Consider the following 21,055-nt stretch of genomic DNA (forward strand, 5'->3'; position numbering starts at 1 on the left):
CACATCCTCCCAGGTATAAAGCAGATATTGTGCTTTTAAGTTTAAATGAATTTTAAGCACTTGCAGAGCAAACTGTTGTGAATTCAAAGTAATGTATCTGCAGAAATGTTGAGGGAGAAAATAGATTGTGAATCTAAAGTACGCATGCCAGTCAGTATTCACAGCATACAAGGGAAATCAGCTAATGTACTTCTTTGTAAGAACACGTACTCCCTTAAATAGGGGCTTCCTTCTAACAAGAGACAGTGACATTTAAAATAGGTCTGAGAAAATAATTGTTGAACATGTTTTCCTTTGCTTGAACTATGCTGAACCAACAGGCTATGGAGTCAGCCCAAGTTTGAATGCTGAAACTGCATTTCAATGCAGCTGGAAGATCTGAGAAATTATTTTAACATCACCAAGACTTTATTTCCAAATTTATAAAACGGGAATAGTATCAATTTCTGCCTCATAGACTTTCACGAAAATTAAATTAGAAGATAATGCATGGAAATCACTTGGCTTGGCAATTAGGTTATAGTCTACAGATGTTATTGATCATTTGATTATTACTCTTATGAGAAGAAAAATTTGAAGAGAAATCCTATGAATTAGCTTTCTCTCGGCATGTTCTTAAGGTTAATTTTGATCAAATATACTCAAGGAGCTTGGTTATAAGTAGAGGATAAATGCGTTCGTGACTTTCTGAGTGAATTTTGAACACACATTAAAATACTAGGACACTTCAGAATCTAGTAAAATGCATGGCTTAATATACTGTCTTGGTTAAAATTCTTGGTAATGTAAACATTTTATATTCTTTATTTTGTTTAGGAAAAAGCCGACTTCAATAAGGAGACTCCATCTGTTTGTGAGTGTCTATAGAGGGAAAGAATTTTAAAAGTCAGGAAGAGAAGATATTTTAAAAGTTTTGTGATATATTGAATGTGTTTCAAGTAATTTTATCTAAAAATCAGCATGGGAACTGCTAATGCCATCAAATCTGACATGAGTTTTTAATCTCAATAGTTACCCCAACTACATAGTTGTTATAATGTTTAATTATTCCCTTGGACAGTAGATTTCATTTGGATGTTATTTTCGTTTACAAACATCTACAGTTGATAACATCCTGAACATTTTAAACAACCATCCTCTGGTATTAATGTACTCTTTCTTTCCTGCTGAATACATTTCTCATAAAAAGAGTTTATCAAAAGTATTATTTTGATTCAGTTGGTTAAGACTACTAAGAATCACTGAGAAAGATAGTTTATTTGCATGTTGTAAGAAAGTCCTTGGTATTATCACATCTTTTGGAAAATACCCTCAGTTTTAAAAAATTACATTGCATCTGGTTACATCTTCATGGCACTTTTTATATTAAAATGACACTCTTACTTATAAATGAGATATCAAAATTCTGGGTACTTCCTAAAGGATATACACAGGAAAAACAATTGTTGGAATTCATGGGTAAAACACAGCTTAATTATTTTGTGGAAGGAGAGATGAGCAGATATCCTATTTCTTGTCCTTTCCTAATCTACTTTCATGAACTCCCAAGAATCCCTTTTCACATCCTCTTTCCGTCTATTTGTTGCAGGTTAAAAGTAAGACCTTCTCTGCCCTTTATGATATTTTCAAGTTAATTACCTCATTGTACCTCAATTTTCTTATTTATAAAACAGGAGTAATAAATTGTACCTGCTTTATAGGGTTGTGAGGGCTAAATATGTGTGGAGTATCTAAATCAGTGCCTTGCAAAAATCTACCCAATAAATATTGGCTGTATTCTTATCGTCATTATCATCATCATCATTAGGGTCTCTGTTTTGGTTAGTGTACCTGCAGCTATTCCAACACGGAAGGCAGCACCCAAGGAATCTTGTAACTCATTCTTCTCCCAGCCTCCACTGTTCATCACCTGTTCCCTCTTGTTCTTTCCTATTACCCAGCCTAGTTGAGACCATCATCATAACACCCTTGGACTATTCTAACAGCCTCTGGAAGGGTCCACTTTCTTTCTTCAATTTATGCTTCACTTTGTCCCAGAGTTCCAGCTCTGAAACAGACTAGATGATCCCTTCATAAGATCCAGGCAGGCACCACCTCACTGGCCACCTTCCTTTACATATATAAATCTTTCCATACTTTAGATAATTATTTCCCAATGGCTTAACCTGGAGTCTTTAAAATACAGACAAATGAATTAATGCAGCTCTGATCCTCCACATGTATTCGTTACTGGGAAGACCAGATCTCACCATCTTCTGAATGTTATTTTCATTCAGAGAATTTCTGTACTACAATGCAGGGCACGCAGTGTCATTTTCAGCAACATGAGTGGAACATGAGGCCATTATCTCAGTGAAACAACTCAGAAAGACAAATACTGTATATTTTCACTTATAAATGGTAGCTAAATAAGGTGTATAATGGATATAGAGTGCAAACTAATAGACACTGGATACTTGGAAGGGTGGAAGGGAAGTGGATGATGAGAAATTACTTAATGAGTACAATGTTTATAATTTAGGTGATGGAATATACATAATTAAGGTGATGGACGTGCTAAAAGACCTGACTTCATACTATGCAAAATATCCATGTAACAATATTACACTAGTACTCCTTAAATTTGCACAAATAAAAATGAAGATGATTGCACATCTTTAAGTCAAGGAATCAGTGTGACCAGGACAAACTTAGGTTCAAATTCTAGTTTTACTGCATTCCAACTCTATAGTTTTCATTTTCAGAGCCTCATTTTCCTCATCTGTAAAGTGGGATCATAATAGCTATCTTCAAAGTTATTGTGAAAAATATCTGAAAATTTGAAATTGCATAAGCCATTAGCAAATGCAAAAATGGATTGTTAAGCAGTGTCTCAGAAAATAAAGATGAAAGTACTAAACAAATTAGGAGAATTTGTAATAAGGATTTCTGTAATTTTGTAATAAGAACAAGGGGATTTTTCTAAGTATGTAATAGAAGTCAGAAGGTAGGAAAGAAAAAAGTTGATAAATTTAACTACAAAATAATTTTTTAAATAACCACAAATAAAAAAGCATAAATCCAGAGGTCAAATGCAGAACTTGGAAAAACTGTTAGCAACCTACAAAGCGTTCATTTCTTTACTGTGTAAAGGCTTGACAATCAGTAAGAAAAAACTAACAATTTGAGAAAAAAATGGGCAAAAGATATGTGTGATAGTAAACAGACAAAATAGAAATGGCTCTTAAACATTTAAGATGCTCTTTCTTACTCCTAACAAGACAAAATACAAATTAAAGTCACAAGTTGGCTGGGCGCGGTGGCTCATGCCTATAATCCCAACACTTTGGGAGGCTGAGGCTGGAGGATCACTTGAGCCTAGTTTGAGACAAGCCTGGCCAACATGGCAAAACCCTATTTTTATAAAAAACACAAAAATTATCCAGGTGTGGCGGCGTGCACCTGTAGTCCCAGCTACTCGGGAGGCTGAGGTAGAAGGATTGCTAAAGTCCAGGAGGTCAAGGCAGCACTTATTTGAGATCATGCCACTGCACTCCAGCCTGGGCAACAGTTGGATCCTGCCTCAAAAAAAACAAAAAACAAACAAACAAAACAAACAAACAACAAAAAAGTAAGTCACAAGTTGGATACCAAGGATTAATAAGGTGGCTATTGGTCTAGTGTTGAAGATGTAGACAAAGAGGCCCTCTCACACATCACTACCTTTGGGATAAATTGGTACACCTTATAGAGAGAAATGTGGTAATATTGATCAAAATTTACAATGCACATTTACTTTGACCCAGCAATCTCACTGCTAGAAATATGACCTATAGATATATCCATACACATACAAAGTTAAATAAATACACAGATAAATATTAACTGTCACACTACTAACAATTTGGAAACAACTTGCAAATCCATCATAATGGGATTGATACCTCATGATACAGATAAATATAAGTATTTTATAATAGCACTTAACTAAGAAGAGCACAAAGATGGGCATAATAGCACTTAACTAAGATGAGCACAAATAAGTATTTTATAATAGCACTTAACTAAGATGAGGCAGGCCTATATATACTGCTGTGAAAAAACTGTTCAAGATATATTAACTATGAATATATATATATATATATATATACGTATCAATGTATGGAATCTGTAAAAAGAGAATTATGCAGGTTTATGGTTCTATATGCATAGATTATATCTGAGGAATGAATTTATATAGCTGGTTAATAAGAATAGAAAGATTTTTTACTATGTATAAATATCATTTTTAAACTTGGATTTGTATTATATGCATGTATTGCCTATTCAAAACATAAATAAAAATAATTTAAAAGCAACTTAAATGTTACAAAAATTTTTATCAGCAGCCCATCTGAGGAAATGTGTATCCTGCTAGTACTTTTTGGTAAAATTTGCTGATATAATATGTCTGCTTGTGTCTTCTGGATACTTCATAGGATAATAACATACATGTAAAAATACTGTGGAGTCTGCTATACTCAATTAATTGTGTCACATCAGTTGTTGCTGAAACCCTTAGTCAAGAATGTCTAATGTATTTTCTATGTCCTGGTTATTATTTTTTTGTGTTCTTATTTTCTAGTTTCTGAGTCACATGCTGAGCTACTTCAGTGTTCCAAGTGAGTCCTCATCTCATTTTGGTGTATGCCAGTCCTTGTTGCACTGGCTGCTTTCTTGTACCTTAGCTTGATATGCCAACTGCAGAGAGAAAGGAAAGGAACTGGAATTCTTTTCGGAATGTATATTATATGTCAAGCACTGCATTAAATGTTTTGCATGTTTAATATAATGTAACATTTATAATTATCATCATAATTAAGTAGTCACTTATTTACAGTCCTCTCAATAACCCTATGAAGTTATTCTCACTCCTATAATTTTACAAATGAGAAAACAGGGCTTAGTTAAATTAAATGACTTAACCAAGGGATCACACCAAAGAGGTCTGGCTCAATATGGCTTCAAAGCCCGTCAGCTCTATCCTGTACTGTACTGTCTTCCGCCTCACACTCTAAGTACTGACATACTCGAAATTCCATTTTAAAAATACAATGACTTTCTAGTATAATATTTCAGGCTTTTATCAAATATATTTTATATAGCTAATTCTATGTAAAATTTCATTACTTTATAAAAAGCAAGGATATCAAAAAATGTAATTTTCCTTGGATGTGAATATACTCTGAAATTACTCTTTCAAAATGCCTTCTGTGTGTGAATATCTTCTCCATTAACCTCAAAGTGACCAAAACCCTCTTGCTTTTGCTAGGACTTTTTGAAGCCAGTCTTAAAATGTTCTTGTACTTCCCCCAAAACTTAAATTTAACTAACACATAATTTTTACTGAAAAAAATCTATATTTTTAGAGTGATGGAGAGTGATTTTTTTATATTGCAAAAATCACTAAAAGTCCTCTCCAAATAATTTCTATTTCTTCCCCTAAAAGCCTGTCTATGATTACTGCCCACTTTTTCTCTCACTCTCTTCTCCTACTCCTCTTATTCTCTAGGCTGACCTGTCTTTTATATTATTTCTAAAAAGTATCTCAACTTGTCTACCCTACTAAAACTGCAGTGTGTACAACTTCAACAAACTAAAAGCCTCCATTTTATACACTTTTTTTCTCCTGCAGACCCCAGAATGATCTAAATTTACCTTACTCCATGTGTATTGATTATTGATTATATTGTGAGATTGTTTACTATTAATAGATTTCCACAGTTTTAGGATTCTGAAATATCTTCTGTGATATGTCTCCTGAGAGCCTATCTACCAGTGCTCAGGAGAAGTTTTGGACTTTTGCCTGTTGCCTCTTTGGGCTTTGCCATTTAATCATTACATGCATCAGCTACGGGGTTATAAAAGCATTGGAACTATGCTTAGCTAACATTTATCCAATGAAATGACTTGGGTATAACATATGTTATACTTGTGTATCTTCAGACCAACGGGGATATTGTTTTGGAAAATCTTTTGAGATCTCTTAATAAAATTATGCCAGTTATCTTAATTTGACATATCTTTTCTAATAAATAGAGTTAAAAATATACTACAAGAATTAAACACTCAAAATCAAAATAGGGCATATTTGATATATTAAATATGTTAATAGTGTCCAGAAATGTTAATAGACACTAGAATAGTATCTAGAAATAGTGTCATGGTAAATTTGGTTATTATTATTATTGGTTTTTGCAATACAGAATGAATACTTAAGGTACATCCTGAAAAATGAACCTGTAATATACTACTGCTGACTGTGTAGCAGGAATAAATGGAACTCATATTAAATGTACTTTTAAAAAAGTATTTAAAGTATTAAAAATATTTATGCTCTGGTTTCTCTTCAGAATGACTGTATCTTTTTGCCTTTTACTAAAGTATTAAAAATATTTAATCCATATGAGTTTGTCAAAGTTTACTTCAGCAATAGTAATATTATTACTAATAAAAATAGAGTTATTACTATATCTAGGTACTGTGCTAGGACCTTTTTTTCATTATTTTATTTAATATTCATAATATTTGTATGAGGTATTATCATTACCCCTGCATAGATCAGGATATTGAGGCCAAGGCAGATTAAGTGACTTGTCCAAGATAATTTTGTAAGTAAGTGGTTGGGAAACAATTAGACTTTACTGTCCGAGCATTGGCAAACAATGTAATACAGCTATCTCTCAAAGACAAATTGTGTGATTGTGTGATTATTCTTTGAATGAATTTTAAAAGAATTCAGAATACATTGAAAAGACTAGTAAAAAACATTTAGGGGAGCTGAATTTGTGATTTGATGGATTTTCTCTGGACATATATCAGCAGGTACTAGCAGATGCTCACACACAATTATGAATATTACAGAGACTTAGATAAAATTCAGTAAGCTATTTTAGTTGTTTATTTTGCTATTTACTCCTTAATGTTCTTGTTTACTTGCATTGTCACTTCTCACATTTTTTTTCTTTAAAATTGTTTTCAAGCAAGGTCCAGGTTGATATGAACTATGATATTATATGGCATTCAGTGTGTAAGGTTTATTACATACAAATACAGAAAAGAGAAAGGTGAAAATATGGAAAAGAAGGAAAATAACTAGAAAAGAAACAAAAATAAGAACTGCTAACTTGGAATCAGAGAAGAAATCGGTCCATAACAATTTTAGGGCCTTAGAAAACTTCCTCTCTTACATTTGTTTGATTAGAACTGTTTGTCAGAGAAAAAAAGCATTTTATATAGCCCCTTCTGCTTAACATCCATGAAAAATTCACGTCTTCATTTCTTTGGGTTTTAAATATGAGACTAGGAAGAGAATGGATCTAGAAAACTTGTGGAATGATGGCAGTAGGGATTACCAACAAGGGGACAGTTGGAATGACAACCATTCTGAAGTGGGAGCTCGGCAGGTGGCTAGTGTGGAAGGAATGCAAGATGAAGAATAGTGATGAGGCCGGGTGTGGTGGCTCACGCCTGTAATCCTAGCACTTTGGGAGACCGAGGTGGGCAGATCACCAGAGGTCAGGAGTTTGAGATCAGCCCCGCTAACATGGTGAAACCGCATCTCTACTGAATATACAAAATCAGCTGGGCGTGGTGGCACCTGCCTGTAATCCCAGCTACTTGGGAGGCTGAGGCAGGAGAATAGCTTGAACCCGGGAGGCGGAGGTTGGAGTGAGTCAGAATCGAGCCACTGCACTCCAGCCTGGGTGACAGAGTGAGACTTGGTCTCCAGAAAAAAAAAAAAAAAAAGAATAGTGATGAGACTCAACAACAAAATTGAGTCTATGGTGAGTTTGGAGTTTGTAAAACTGGAAATAGGAAAATACATTCAATTGAAAAGTTATACCGGAGTAAATTTATTGTGCAGATATAATTTAATAGAAACCGTTGCAAAATAAATTTGTCACTTTTGTAACATAATTAATGTTTTCTATTCTAGTTATTAATGTTATCTAGATGAAGTTGCTCAAGAAATGGTTGGTTTACACTCTACTAGTCCAGTTTAGGTGTCAGACAGCCACAGTCCTTTTGTGTATTACCTGATGAAATGGGAGAGTTCCCTGATTCCCCTCACAGAATGTGTGACAGGGTTGTGGTTGGCCTGCTTGGTTGGTCGTTGCTGCTGCTCAAACCCTGCGGGGAGGGGGAGCACACAGATGGACAGGTGCAGGAGCCCAAGTGGGTGTGTGTTGCAGTGTGCCCTTGTAGCCCTACCCTCCATGGATGGCTTGATGTTAACAAGCTCCATGGACCCTCTGCCTTTTCACAAGGGTAGAAGGCCAGCGTGACAGCTTTCTGTATCCTGAATTCTTGCCCAGCATCCCGGAAGTATTGGGTCACACATGGGCTTGATGGAAGAACTCAGGGTTTTATTGAGCGGTGGAGGTGGCTCTCAGCAGGATGGATGGGGAACTGGAAGAGGGATGGAGTGGGAAAATGATCTTCCCCTGGAGTTTGGCCGTCCAGTGGCTGAACTCCTCTCAGTGTTCAGATATTCCTCCTCTTCTCACTTTCTCTGCCACATCATTCTGCCATTCATCTATTTGTCTCATCTCTTCGTCTGCTTCTGCAGCCTTGGATTCAGGGTTTATATGGGAACAGGATAGGATGTGTTGCAGGCCAAAAGGCAACTTTTTAGGTGCAAAAACAGGAATGCCTGTCCCCGTCTAGGGCCGCAGGTCTCCAGGCTTGAGGGTGGCGCCTTTACCGGGGAACTGCCCTCTTCTACCCAGTGTTTCCCTGTCTCCTGTCCATATCACTCTAACAGTTATGATACCAGGAACATATTTCTAAAGGCCTTGGAAGATAATACACAGCATCAAAAGATACATTAATTAGGATTCTAAACCCCAGCCATTGTAACTATCCTTAATTATTGTGAAGCAGCAGAAAATAACAAAAAAACATGTTCCACACTCTAGCAGAATATAGTTAAATGTAAGCTGGGGTGGGTTTATTGGTGTATGATAATTAGAAGGGATGGTTTACCCTATAAATATGGCCATGAAGAACAGTATAAATATGCTATCTCTGTTACTGCTGGTACAAAAAGGGCCTGTGATATCCAGTGTAAACATTTGGTAGGCAGGAAAAGGGCTCTGGACTATGGGAGACCAAGGAAGTGAACACTTTCATTTCACCTAGACTCATGAGTGCTGTTGATTCTGCTCTATTGGCCTTGTGGGCTACGGTTTCCTTCTTCATTACTGCTACTCTCTATAGCTCATAAAGTCCTCCTCATGATTTCCACTGGACTAAAATATAGCATAGTTCTTCCTGGTCTAGATTACACTCTTGGAAATGCACAAACAATGGATAAGAACTGTGAACAAGAAGATTCCGTAGGATTCAACCTATCAGAGAGGACCTTGAAGTTCTGCTTTATGAGCCTGCAGGCAAAGAGTGATCTTTTACCTCTCAAGCAGCCTCTGGTCATCTGCCTTTGAGCCATCAAGATGCCGATGTCTTCTCTTCCAGCAGCTATTTTGTCTCATATGACAGCTATTAACAACGTGCCTCCTCCTCCACTTCACAGTATACCAAGTGAGTGGGAAATACTTTGATGCTCTCATTCATCTACCATTGTTTTCAGTGGTTCTTACCCCAAATATGACAATTGGGGGTATTTCAGGTTTGATAGGGACATTGGGAATCTTATTGACAGTGCTGAGGAAAGGAAAGAACATAGATGTGTAAATCCTGCTTGGTCTACTTGAAGTCATTTCAGTACTCTAGGTCTTAAGTATTTTTTCTTTGTAAAATGAGGATCTTTATGAACTCTTAGAGCTTCAGATACATTGAAATATTTCTAAAGATGAAAGAAAACAAAGGCTCAGAGAGGCCACATGTTCCACCAGCTATCAAGTTCCTTTTTCTAGCAGATCTGCTACTCCCTACCAAGAGTTGGTCCTACTACCCTTAATGGGATAATTAATGCTTAATATTCTCTAGGAGAATTCTCATTTCAATTTGACAAGGAAAAAAAGAATTCCTACTATTCTGACTGTGAAATTTATTCCTATTTAATTTAATTTTTTTATTTTCTAGTCTTATAAGAATTAAGTATAGAACTAGATATTTCAAAGTTTATATAATTGACAGTATTTTCTCATTTTATGTAATTAGTCTAAACCTATAACATTTTCTTAAGATTGTAAACACTTCTTATGACAATCGAATTTGTAGATCTATTATTTGAATACCATCATTCTGACTAGCAATATGTATGAGTCCCAGTGTTAGTTAAGATTTTTAAAAAATATCTAGATAACAAAGGTAATACTTGTGACCCTTTTCAACTTCAATAAAGCATTACCTCTTATTTTATTATTCATTGGGCAGATTTATAGTATTGATTTGAAGAAGCTAAGCCATCCATCCTTTTCCCTTCTTGTAAGAGTTAATTTCTCCAAATACATTTAAAAAATTAATGCTCATAGTCTCCAGGTTAAAAGGTATCACAGGTGGCAGTTGATACTCCTTGAAGGGGTACACTGATGTCTTGAATAGTGTTAGACAAAATCCTTATGTTAAAATTAATTCCATTAGTACATTTGTATTATCGTGAAAACAATCTTGCATCTGGTCAAAGTTTTCTATTTCTACTTGAGTGGAAATAAGAATTAAGTGCAATTTTGCTGAAGAAACACAGCTTCTACTATTCATGTTTTATTTGTGAAAAAGAAAATAAAAGTCACCATAAAATAATATTTTTAAAAAGCCCAGGAAACTTGGTAGCTGGGAGTTAAAAGATCAAATTAATTTAGAATCAATGAGATGAGATTTGTGCTACCCTCTGTAGTGCCTCCCAAGGACACTTAACTTCTGTGAAGTGATTAAAAGATGAAAAATCAGCAGCAGTTTAGATCTCAGAACTGAATAGAGCATAATGGAAAGCAGTGGAGCTCCCAGTGTTCTCTTTAGAGGTTCCCACTTGATGTTTCTAGGTCTGCGACTTCTCTTTGAGGACGTGCCCTGCTTGCCTTAATAACTGTGTCTTTTTGCTAACTGTAGCAAGGCAACAATTTCCCTTAGCAAACACTGATTGTCTCAATGCTGAAACAATGATTTCATGGGAGCCAATGTGTGATGAATGCTTTCAATTTATGAAATGACTGAACCTGCATTACAAAGGATATATAAATGAGTTTAAAATGCAATGGGCATAAATAGGAATGCACATTTACATACCTAAAAAGAAAATCCAGCCATTATATACATCCTTCATACTTTGTATTTGTTGAGTTAGGTTGGATTTAGTGACTCCTATTCACCTTGTAAGTATTTATTTATTTATTTATTTATTCATTTTTATTTATTTTTGAGATGAAGTCTTCCTCTGTTGCCCAGGCTGGAGTGCAGTGGCACGATCTCAGCTCACCACAACCTCCACCTCCCAGGTTCAAGTGATTCTCCTGCCTCAGCCTCCTGAGTAGCTGGGACTACAGGCGTGCCTGGCTAATTTTTGTATTTTTAGTAGAGATGGGGGTTTCACTGTGTTGGCCAGGCTGGTCTCGATCTCCTGACCTCGTGATCTGCCCGCCTCAGCCTCCCAAAGTACTGGGATTTACAGGCGTGAGCTACCACGCCCCGGCTCTCTGTATTTATATGTGAATATTGTTAATTGAGTGTTTTCTATAGTTAGTATGTAAACATTTAGCATGTTATGTTATTTCATGTATTTCTTACAAGAACTCTATGTCTTCGGTGGACAGAATAATGGTCCCAGTGATATCCATGCCTTAATTCACAAAACTTATGAATAGGTTATACTACATGTTAGGGGGAATTGAGGCTGCACATGCAATTAAAGCAGCCAATTGGCTCCTCTTGAGATGGGAGAATATTCCAGCTTGTCTGGGTGCCCGCCACAATTGTGAGAGCCCTTATAAGCAAAAGAGGAAGACGAGAGAGTCAGTCAGAATGATATGTGAGAAAGACTCCACTGGCCCTCGCTGGCTTTGAAGATGGAGGGGGGACAAAAGCCAAGGAATCCAGGCAGCCTCTAGAAGCAGGGAAAGGCAAAGAAATGGATTCTCCCCAAGAGTCTCCAGAAGAATTGCAGTTCTGCTGATGTGATTTTAGCCCAGTGAAATGTTTCAGAGTTCTCATTTCCAGAACTGTTAGATAACACATTTTTATTGTTTTAAGCCACTAAGGCAGTGGCAATCTTTTACAGCAGCAATAGAAAATTAATACATGTTCCAGTTTACACTTAAGGATAATAAGGCTTAGGTTTCATACTAAAGTTCACACAGATGTTAAGTAGCAGAGGCTCCTCACAGCATCATCTGTGTAAACACACTGTCTCTACTCACAACAACAACAAAGCTAGCAGCATTCCGGGTTGCCCCTTACCTCCTGCCCTGAATTTCTTGCCCATTTGGCTACTTAAATGCTATTAATGTATGGGAGGCAACATGTCACACATCTTCAAACACTCTTCCACTGCTATCTGCTATCTTGTTGACTCTGAAATTCAGACTCAGACACTTCAAGTAGTTAAGCTTCTTGAGCTAGTTTGCTGCTTATGGTTCTTTCTTCTTTGAATCTTTCAAGTCTTCTCCTTCTCTGGTCTCTTTGACTTCTGTCTCAGGATTCTTCACAGTTTGCTAACCTTAGGGGCGGAATGAATGTTCTCAAAAGCAAAAGAGCTGTTCCACTTTTCATTCTGGATGAGAATTATTTTAAAAACATCATAGCTAACAAACTATACAGTTTTACCACCTAAGAGAAATGGCATCTGGTTTAAGTACACACATGACCCATTATTATTATAAGTTGATTTCCTGAACAGGCAGAAAAAAAGGAAAAAAAAAAGTCTTATTTTAAAAAATTTTTAATGGAAGGCAAGAAGCTGTCCTTTACCATTTGGTTTATGGTCCAGTTAACTTCCTTTGTTTGGGTAAATTTGCTGCTACTCTATTTTCTTCACACTAATTAGGCTTATTCTTCTGAGGAAGAATGGGTTTAAAAATATGCTTTACATTTTGACTACTGGTTGACTTGAAAAAAAAATTTCTGTTCTTTTCCAGTTCCAAAAACGTTTTAAGTTCACCAGACATTTCTAGGTACCTTTCATTTATTCCAACATATGAGTTGGAAAAAAAAAAAAAAAAAAAAAAAAGCATTCAAGATAAGACCAGAGACACATCACGAAATTTAGAAACAAGATAGTACTCTTTTTTTTTTTTTTTTTTTTTTCTGAGACAGAATCTCGCTCTGTCGCCCAGGCTGGAGTGCAGTGGCGTGATTTCGGCTCACTGCAAGCTCCGCCTTCCGGGTTCACGGTTCACGCCATTCGCCTGCCTCAGCCTCCTGAATATCTGGGACTACAGGCCCCCGCCACCACGCCTGGCTAATTTTTTTGTATTTTTTTAGTAGAGACGGGGTTTCACCGTGTTGGCCAGCATGGTCTTGATCTCTTGACCACGTGATCCACCCGCCTCGGCCTCCCAAAGTGCTGGGATTACAGACATGAGCCATCGCGCCCGGCCAACAAGATAGTACTCTTAAGCGAATGTTTTTCTTTGCTCTTTTCCATTTTATGGCTTTACATTTATTGCAAATCTGAAAAGACTGTGTCATCATTTGTAAGCGTTCAAAGGCATTTTCTATAATTTGAGTTTTTCAGTTCTTTGGTAGCCAAGGATTAAAGGTATATATTTGAAAAAGTGAATATTGTACCATTTAAAAGTTTTAAACCATTCAAATCCTAGGAATGCAGGTAAGAAAAAAAAGGAGGCTCGTCAGTGAAGAAGAAAAACAGGGAAGTGGATTGTGTAATGTATAAAGAAAGCAAGTTTAAGAAAAAGAAAGAACTAAAATAAATAAGAATGAAAATTCCAAGAAGGAATAAAAGGTGGGAAAAAGGTTGAATGTTTGTGTCCATTTCTGTTTCTATATAATCAATGATAGTCCCAATGGAATGTGCCATCATAAAATTCAGAAGTATTGAAAAATTTTTTTCCTCACCTTAATTATTTAGGATAAAAGTCAAATTTTTAATCCCAAGGAGAAAAGATGGATGTTTTATTGTAAAGCAAACATTTAGTCTTTTTTTCCTACTACTGTTATAAATATTTTGATGTACTTTTTGTCAAACCATTTTGAGCGGCCTTTAGAAATTAAGCTATGGGAACTTAAATGTGAGCTTGATGGTACCTGGGACTTCAGGCAGGAAACAGGAAATGGCGAAGTAAATTGCAATGCCTTGCAAATCACGTCTCTCCACTAGATGTCAGGCTAGGTCTCCCCTGAGTCTCAGGCTACTGCTCTATCTGCCTATTTCGGAAATTAGTCCTGTTATTAGTTCCATGTTACCAATCCTTCAGCCAGCTGAAGATGCTGGTCCTCCAGCATCTTCACAGAACTGATCTCTGGTCTTCCTTCCAACATATATTGTGAACTAGATTTATTTGTCTGATAGGATGATTAAACTTTGTGATCACTTTAACTCTACACTCAAAAGCTGTCAGGGTCCTACTCTCCTTTAAAACTTAGATTACAATCTATTTTCCACAATCTGGCATTTAAATCTTTCATGATTAAGCTAAAATCTGTCTCTTGTGTTCTAGATCTCATTCTTCCATTGATGTAACTCTCCACTACAGCTAAAACCTTTGTTATTCCTTAAGCCTATCTGCCAATACTGATTAGAGGTACAGGAAGATTTCAAAGGTTAAATTAAACATCCAGATGGGCACACTTGGCAAATGTGTAGAAAGTTACACCTTTCCATAAGGACACTGTTAGGGGTTCACCTTCTGTGGAAGAAGTCCCCAGATGTCTAGGCTGCAGCCCACACAGCCAGCCCTCTTTGGCCACCTACATAGTAGCTCAGGTTCAAGGTAGTGAGAGTCACATAGGGCAGATGCTGAATTGCCCTGGCTTAAAACCCTCATAAACCATCGTTTTTAATAAAAATTCCAAAGTCACTCCTTCCAAGTTTCCTATAAGAAATCTCTCAATTACAAGAGTTAAAGTACTCAGCGTAGCTCATTTCAGTGACTGCTCATCAGGTATTTGTACATCATCTGTAGTGCTTCCTAGTCCAAATGCAAGTCATCAATCCAAGATCATTGTTATCATAAGCAATGTTGCCTAGCAACATTGTTAACTGTACCTTAATCTGGCCTATAAGGAACAGAGCTGGAGAGTTCTCATGCTGACAGGAAAAATATTCCTTTAATTACACCATCATAATCTTCACCATATTTTCATGCCTTAGCTCATGTTTCCTGTGTTAGGGGTTCCCTTTGCTCTTCCTCTGTTTGTTCTTATCATTTCAGTTCTTCAGAGTTTTCCTAAATTACTTTAGTCTCCACAAAGACTCTCCTGGCTTTTCCAGTATGAAGACATTATATATGCTATTTTAATATATTTGTATTTATTAATTATAATCACATTTTGTATAATCACATTTATAAAATTTTTATGTAGTCACTATAGAGGCAGAAATAGGATTATTGGATCATATGGTAATTCTATTTTTAATATTTTGAGGAACTTTCATACTACTTTCCAAAATGACTGTATTAATTTACATTCTCACCAACAGTATACCAGGGTTCCCTTTCCTCCACTTTCTCTCTAACACTTATCTTTGGTTTTTTTGATAGTAGCCATGTTAACAGGTGTGAGGTGGTATCTCGCTGTGGATTTAATTTGTATTTCCCTGATGATTAGAGATATTGACCATTTTTTTGTTGGCCATTCATAGGTCTTATTTTGAAAAATGTCTGTTCAGACCCTTTGCCCATTTTTCAAGTTGGAGTGTGTGTTTTCTTGTTACTGAATTGTTTGAGTTCCCTGTATATTTTGGATATTACCCCCTTATCATTGTTATAGTTTGCAAATATGTTCTCCATTCTGTGGGTTGTCTCTTCACTCTGTTAATTGTTTCCTTTTCTGTGCAGAAGCTTTGTAGAGTGATGTAATCTCATTTATCTACACTGACTTTTGTTGCCTGTGCATTTGAGAAAGCTGAGGCAGGAGGATCGCTTGAGCCCAGGAATCTGAGGTTTCAGTGAGCTACGATCATGCTACTGCCCTCCAGCCTGAGCAACAGCGCAAGGCCCTGTTTTTGTTGTTTAGTTTTTTTTTTTTTTTGAGATGGAGTTTCACTCTTGTTGCCCAGACTGGAGTGCAATGGCGTGATCTCGGTTCATCGTAACCTCTGCCTCCCGGGTTCAAGCGATTCACCTGCCTCAGTGTCCCAGGTAGCTGGGATTACAGGCATGCGCCACCACACCCGGCTAATTTTGTACTTTTAGTAGAGACGGGGTTTCTCCATGCTGATCAGGCTGGTCTCAAACTCCCAACCTCAGGTGATCTGCCCACCTCGGCCTCCCAAATTGCTAGGATTACAGGCGTTGAGCCACCACACCTGGCCAAGACCCTGTTTTTTTTTAAAAAAGGATTAATTTGTGGAGAATTGACATATTTATAATATTGAGTCTTCCTACTCAGTAACTGGTATCTTTACAATGCTCAGTCTTCCTACTTCTCAGGCTCAATGTCTCACACCTATAATCCCAGCACTTTGGGAGGCTGAGATGGGAGGATCCCTGGAGGCCAGGAGTTTGAGACTAGCCTTGGGAACATAGTGAGACCCTGTTTCTACCAAAAAATAAATCCATAAGTAAATAAATCTTGCCCTTGAATTTATGTAAGTGTTCTTGTATGCCACTAAATAAAATTTATTCCTGGGTATTTTATCTTTTTTCTATTATGAATGATATCTTTTTCTAACTGTAAGGTCAGTATGTGAGAAATATTAAATTTAAATTTTTAAAAATCTTTTGAAATAATCATAATCTTACAGATATTGGAAGTTCAGATTAAAGGAACTTATTTTTCTAGAGCAATTTGACATTCCATCATCTCCATATTTTAGTGTGTATTTTTAAAAATAATTGTTACATAATTACAATACAACTATCAAGATCAGGAAAATTCACATTGATACATTACTGTAATCTAATCCTTGGACCCCATTCAAATTTGGTCAGTTGTTCTGATAATGTCCTTTCTAGTAAAACAATCAAATTCAAAATCTCATGTTTTTCTGGTCAATGTGCCTTGTTTTATGCCAGCACCATACTGTTATGATAGTTTTGTATTTTGAAATCTGACAGTGTGATACTTTTAGCTTTGTTCTTTTTTCTTGAGATTGCTTTGACTCTTCAGGATCTTCAATTCTTTCAGTCTGGAATAGTTTCTCAGTTTTCCTTGACTTTCGTGACCTTGATACTGGGAGACTACAAAGCAGTTATTTTGTAGAATATCTTTCAATTTGGTTTGTTTGATATTTCCTCATGATTAGATTTGAGGTAGACATCTTTGTCAGCAATATCACAGGAGTGCTTTCATGTTCTCCTTCCATCTTATCAGGGGCCATATGATCTCAGTTTGTCCCACGCTTGATGATATTCACTTTAATAATGATTAAGGTGATACATAGAGAGCTTTCCAGTTGTAAATGTACTCTTTTCTATTTTTAAATTAATATGTTTTGTGAAGATGTATTTTAAGGTGTATAAATATTCCATTTCTCATGAAATATTAAATTAAATAAATACATTGACCATTCTTTATTTGGGTTAAAAAATAAAAATTAAATATAGGAACTCTGGGGTTTCTGTTTTATTCAAAGAGTTTTATGGAGTTATTTTTATTATATATTTTGATCACATTGTTCATCATTTGCACAGTGGGAGCCACTTCAAGTTGGTTTGAGCATTTCCTTGCTTCTGACACAATGAGATTTTTCAAGCTCTTTTCATACTTTCTTTGTCTGATCCCTGGAATCAGCCATTTTCCCTAAGAGCCCTGTTTTGTTTTAATGAAAATTTAAGATCTGGGTGCTCTGTGTGTCATTGATCTTAGGATGCCATTACTCCCAGGCCCTCTCAGTGGACAGATCTAGGGAATACAAATTCACATTTATATTTGTTTGTAAATCAGTTTATATATATATATATATTAAAAATTGTGAGTTTACACTGATTTCTTTAATCCTAATGCAGCACCACAGGCTCATTCTTATCTTCTCCCTTTCTGTATTTCTAACTCCCATCTCTGAAGTGATAAAGCTTTCTCGTATTAGCTTTAACATAACACTTTTGAGTAGTTTCCTTGTTTGTAATCTATCTTCCATATTCACTGCCATCCATTCTGACATTTAGCTCTGGGACACTCCCTCTGTCTCACACCTCACAACTGTTCTCCTTACCTGGTTGTTCTGAGACTCTGCACAGTCCCATCTTAACGTGGATGCCCTTCACACCCTGGTTTTGGATGCTGTGATACCTTACCTTTCACCCCACCTACTCCTGGCGTAGATGTCTACCATCTGCTGCTGTCACATTGGTTTTAGGACTCACTGTTCAAGGAAAAGGGCAAGCTATTGAATTAGTTACTTCTGGAATAAGCCACTTTGGCAAGTACTCTAATGGGTTTCTGGTCTAGGTACCTTTTTTTAATCTATATAATTACAATAATAGCAAAAACTGATTTGTATCTTTCTTTCTAATTTCTAAATCTTCTGCATTTCTTTTATTAAATTGTGTCCTTTAGTACTTTCAGAAATTTGTAGCACTAGTATGTATCTTTATTTCGTTCCTGAATTTATTGCTATTGCCTCTGGTGTTTCAACGTTAAACATGATTCTGTCTTTTGGTTTGATCTACTTACTAGCTTAAAAAAATAAACTTTTTTCAATTTAAGCTGCTAAGAACTATGTTGAATTTTACTGAATACTTTTTCTGTATTTAGGGAGATTATAATTTTAAAAATTTCAACTTACTGTGGAAAATTATATTGCTATATTCTCTAATTGAATTTTCTTTGATTACTTGGAAAAATCTTCCTTTGTTGTATGATCTTTGTTAATATGTTGCCGGGCACTATATCCTCATATATATTTTTGGAAAATATTCATGTGTATTTGTGAGATTAATCTATGGTTTCCTTTTTCATGTTTTGTCATATTTGCATCTAATTGTTTTGCTTGCTTCGTCAAATAAATTTGAAAACTTTTCTATGTTTCAATATTTAACAAGCATATGTATTGTCTCTTCCATGAAGATTTGATGGAATCCACTGTGATAATGCCTTGTTTGATACCTGTGTGTGTGTGTTTGTGTGTCTCTGTGTGTGTGTGTGTGTGTGTGTGTGTGTGTGGTGGAGGAAAACTGCTTTGAGATTATTCCCCATTTTTTTCAAGGCAATTAATTTACTTAGGCTTTTCTCTTTCTTCTAATGTCAAATATAAGTAATATACGTTTTCCTTAAAAAATCATTTTTGTTTAGTTTCAGTTTTTTTGACCTTACATCTTTGTGTAAAACATCCTTTTCTGATTTCTTTTTAATGATATATACTGTTAGTTAGTTCCCAATTTTCTTATGTTGAGTATTTATGCCATTCTTTTTGTTTAGATATGCCTGTGGTTTACTTTTTCCTTTCCAAAGAACCAGCTCTTGATTTTTACTTTTCTATATTTTTTCTGTTTTATAAATTTATTCATTGCTTTTCTTTGTTTTCTCCTTTCCATTTTTCTTGTGTATTTTAATTTTCTTGTACTAACTACTTGAGTTAAAAGCTATTTTTTTATTTTATTCTATCTTCTTGTAATATCAGTCATTTTTTTCTTCAGAGAAATACATATTTTAACTATATTCCATAGGTTCATGAAAGGCTTCACTATTTTTACTTTATATTTTATAGTTTTAGTTTTAATATCCTCTTTTGATTTAAGAATAAAATTTGGTACATGATTAATACTTGTAAAATCTACATCCTTAGTGATTCATTTCCTATTTGATTTTTGTTTGACAACAAAGGGAAGTTATTGGGGCTTATTTTGCCTCCATTTATACCTGCAATTTTTGCTTTATGAATTTTGATGGTATATAATTTGGGAACAAAAATGTTTAATAGTTTGATTCTGTACCTAAATCAAATGTCTATTTCTTGATTTATCAACTTTAGACAATGCATATTTATAACCTAGTATGAAATGAGAAAAATTTCCCTCTTCATATGTTGATTTTGTTGCAACAAATATTTAAGTCTTTGATCAGTTATATTCATATCTTTAAATATTATTTTTAATATTTCTTAAACTGTAACTATTAATTATCCACTTTGTAAGGGAATATGTACAGATATATATTACATTTTCTCCTCTTCTCTGCTGAAACTTCACATTTGTTACTCATTATTTACACTATCTCCATTATAACCTATCAATAAGTTATTTATGTTAATGTTTACAAAATTTGCCTACACTTTATTAGCATATTTTGCATCCTATTTAAGTCTTAGTTGTATGGGTATGTGATTCCTTCACCCAGTGCTTACTAGGCTAAATTTGATATCCAAATAATATCTCTGAAGTTTCATATTTATTAGTTGGGGAATAAAATTCATGAGTCATATTTTTTTCTTCCCTGAGGTTGCCCTACTCTTTGCCAGGACATTGCTGTGGAGAAGTCTGTGACCAAAGTTTTTCACACTTGTAGAAGGCTTCCTCTTTTGGCTTGCTGCTAAAATAATTATTTCTTTATCTTTGAAATATGGTAACAATTAGTTGCTAATCGAGTAACACCTAGAACATCTAATCTTTTTGTAAATCATGTATGATGATTTCTCTTTGCCTTTCTGGGTCATGGTATTATATTTAGTTCTGCAGATTCAAGTGTTTATATAAGAAACGTATTCTTGCATTATATCTTTGAGCATTTTTTGTCTACTCTTATTTCTGTTTGCTTACTCAGAAATCATTTTTACATGTAGTATCTGCTCCCTATTTTCATTTGTTATTTTCTCCTTTCTTTATATATTTTCTATTTATTTGAATGTATTAGCCTCTGTGTCTATGGCTATATTTTCTTAAATCTTTGTCATTTTTGCAGTTTCCCATGTGGATTTTATTTCTGTCATTATTTTATCTTCCTCTTATTTCCTGAATATTACCTGCTTGTAATTTCTGTTTTCCTATTTATGGTTAATGCCGTGTAATTTTGTTTTTCT

General features: G+C 35.4%; 1 protein-coding gene across 5 annotated transcripts in view; it reads left to right on the top strand.

The window, feature by feature from the left end:
* Positions 1–9,361: 9,361 nt before the first annotated feature.
* CNBD1 (cyclic nucleotide binding domain containing 1) overlaps positions 9,362–21,055 on the top strand; it is a 631,440-nt gene continuing 619,746 nt past the window's right edge. For 2 of the 5 annotated variants that reach the window (XR_008509177.2, XM_054518649.2), the window contains exon 1: positions 9,419–9,561. Coding sequence is in view for 2 of the 5 variants with exons in the window: in XM_054518649.2 (XP_054374624.2) it covers positions 9,474–9,561 (88 nt within the window). In the remaining 3 variants the exon portion in view is untranslated. Of the gene's footprint in view, positions 9,562–21,055 lie in introns of all 5 variants that reach the window. The other 3 variants (XM_054518647.2, XM_054518650.2, XM_054518651.2) reach the window with 3 other exon arrangements.

The sequence above is a fragment of the Pongo abelii genome, chromosome 7 (assembly GCF_028885655.2).
Source record: "Pongo abelii isolate AG06213 chromosome 7, NHGRI_mPonAbe1-v2.0_pri, whole genome shotgun sequence".
NCBI classification, from domain to species: domain Eukaryota; kingdom Metazoa; phylum Chordata; class Mammalia; order Primates; family Hominidae; genus Pongo; species Pongo abelii.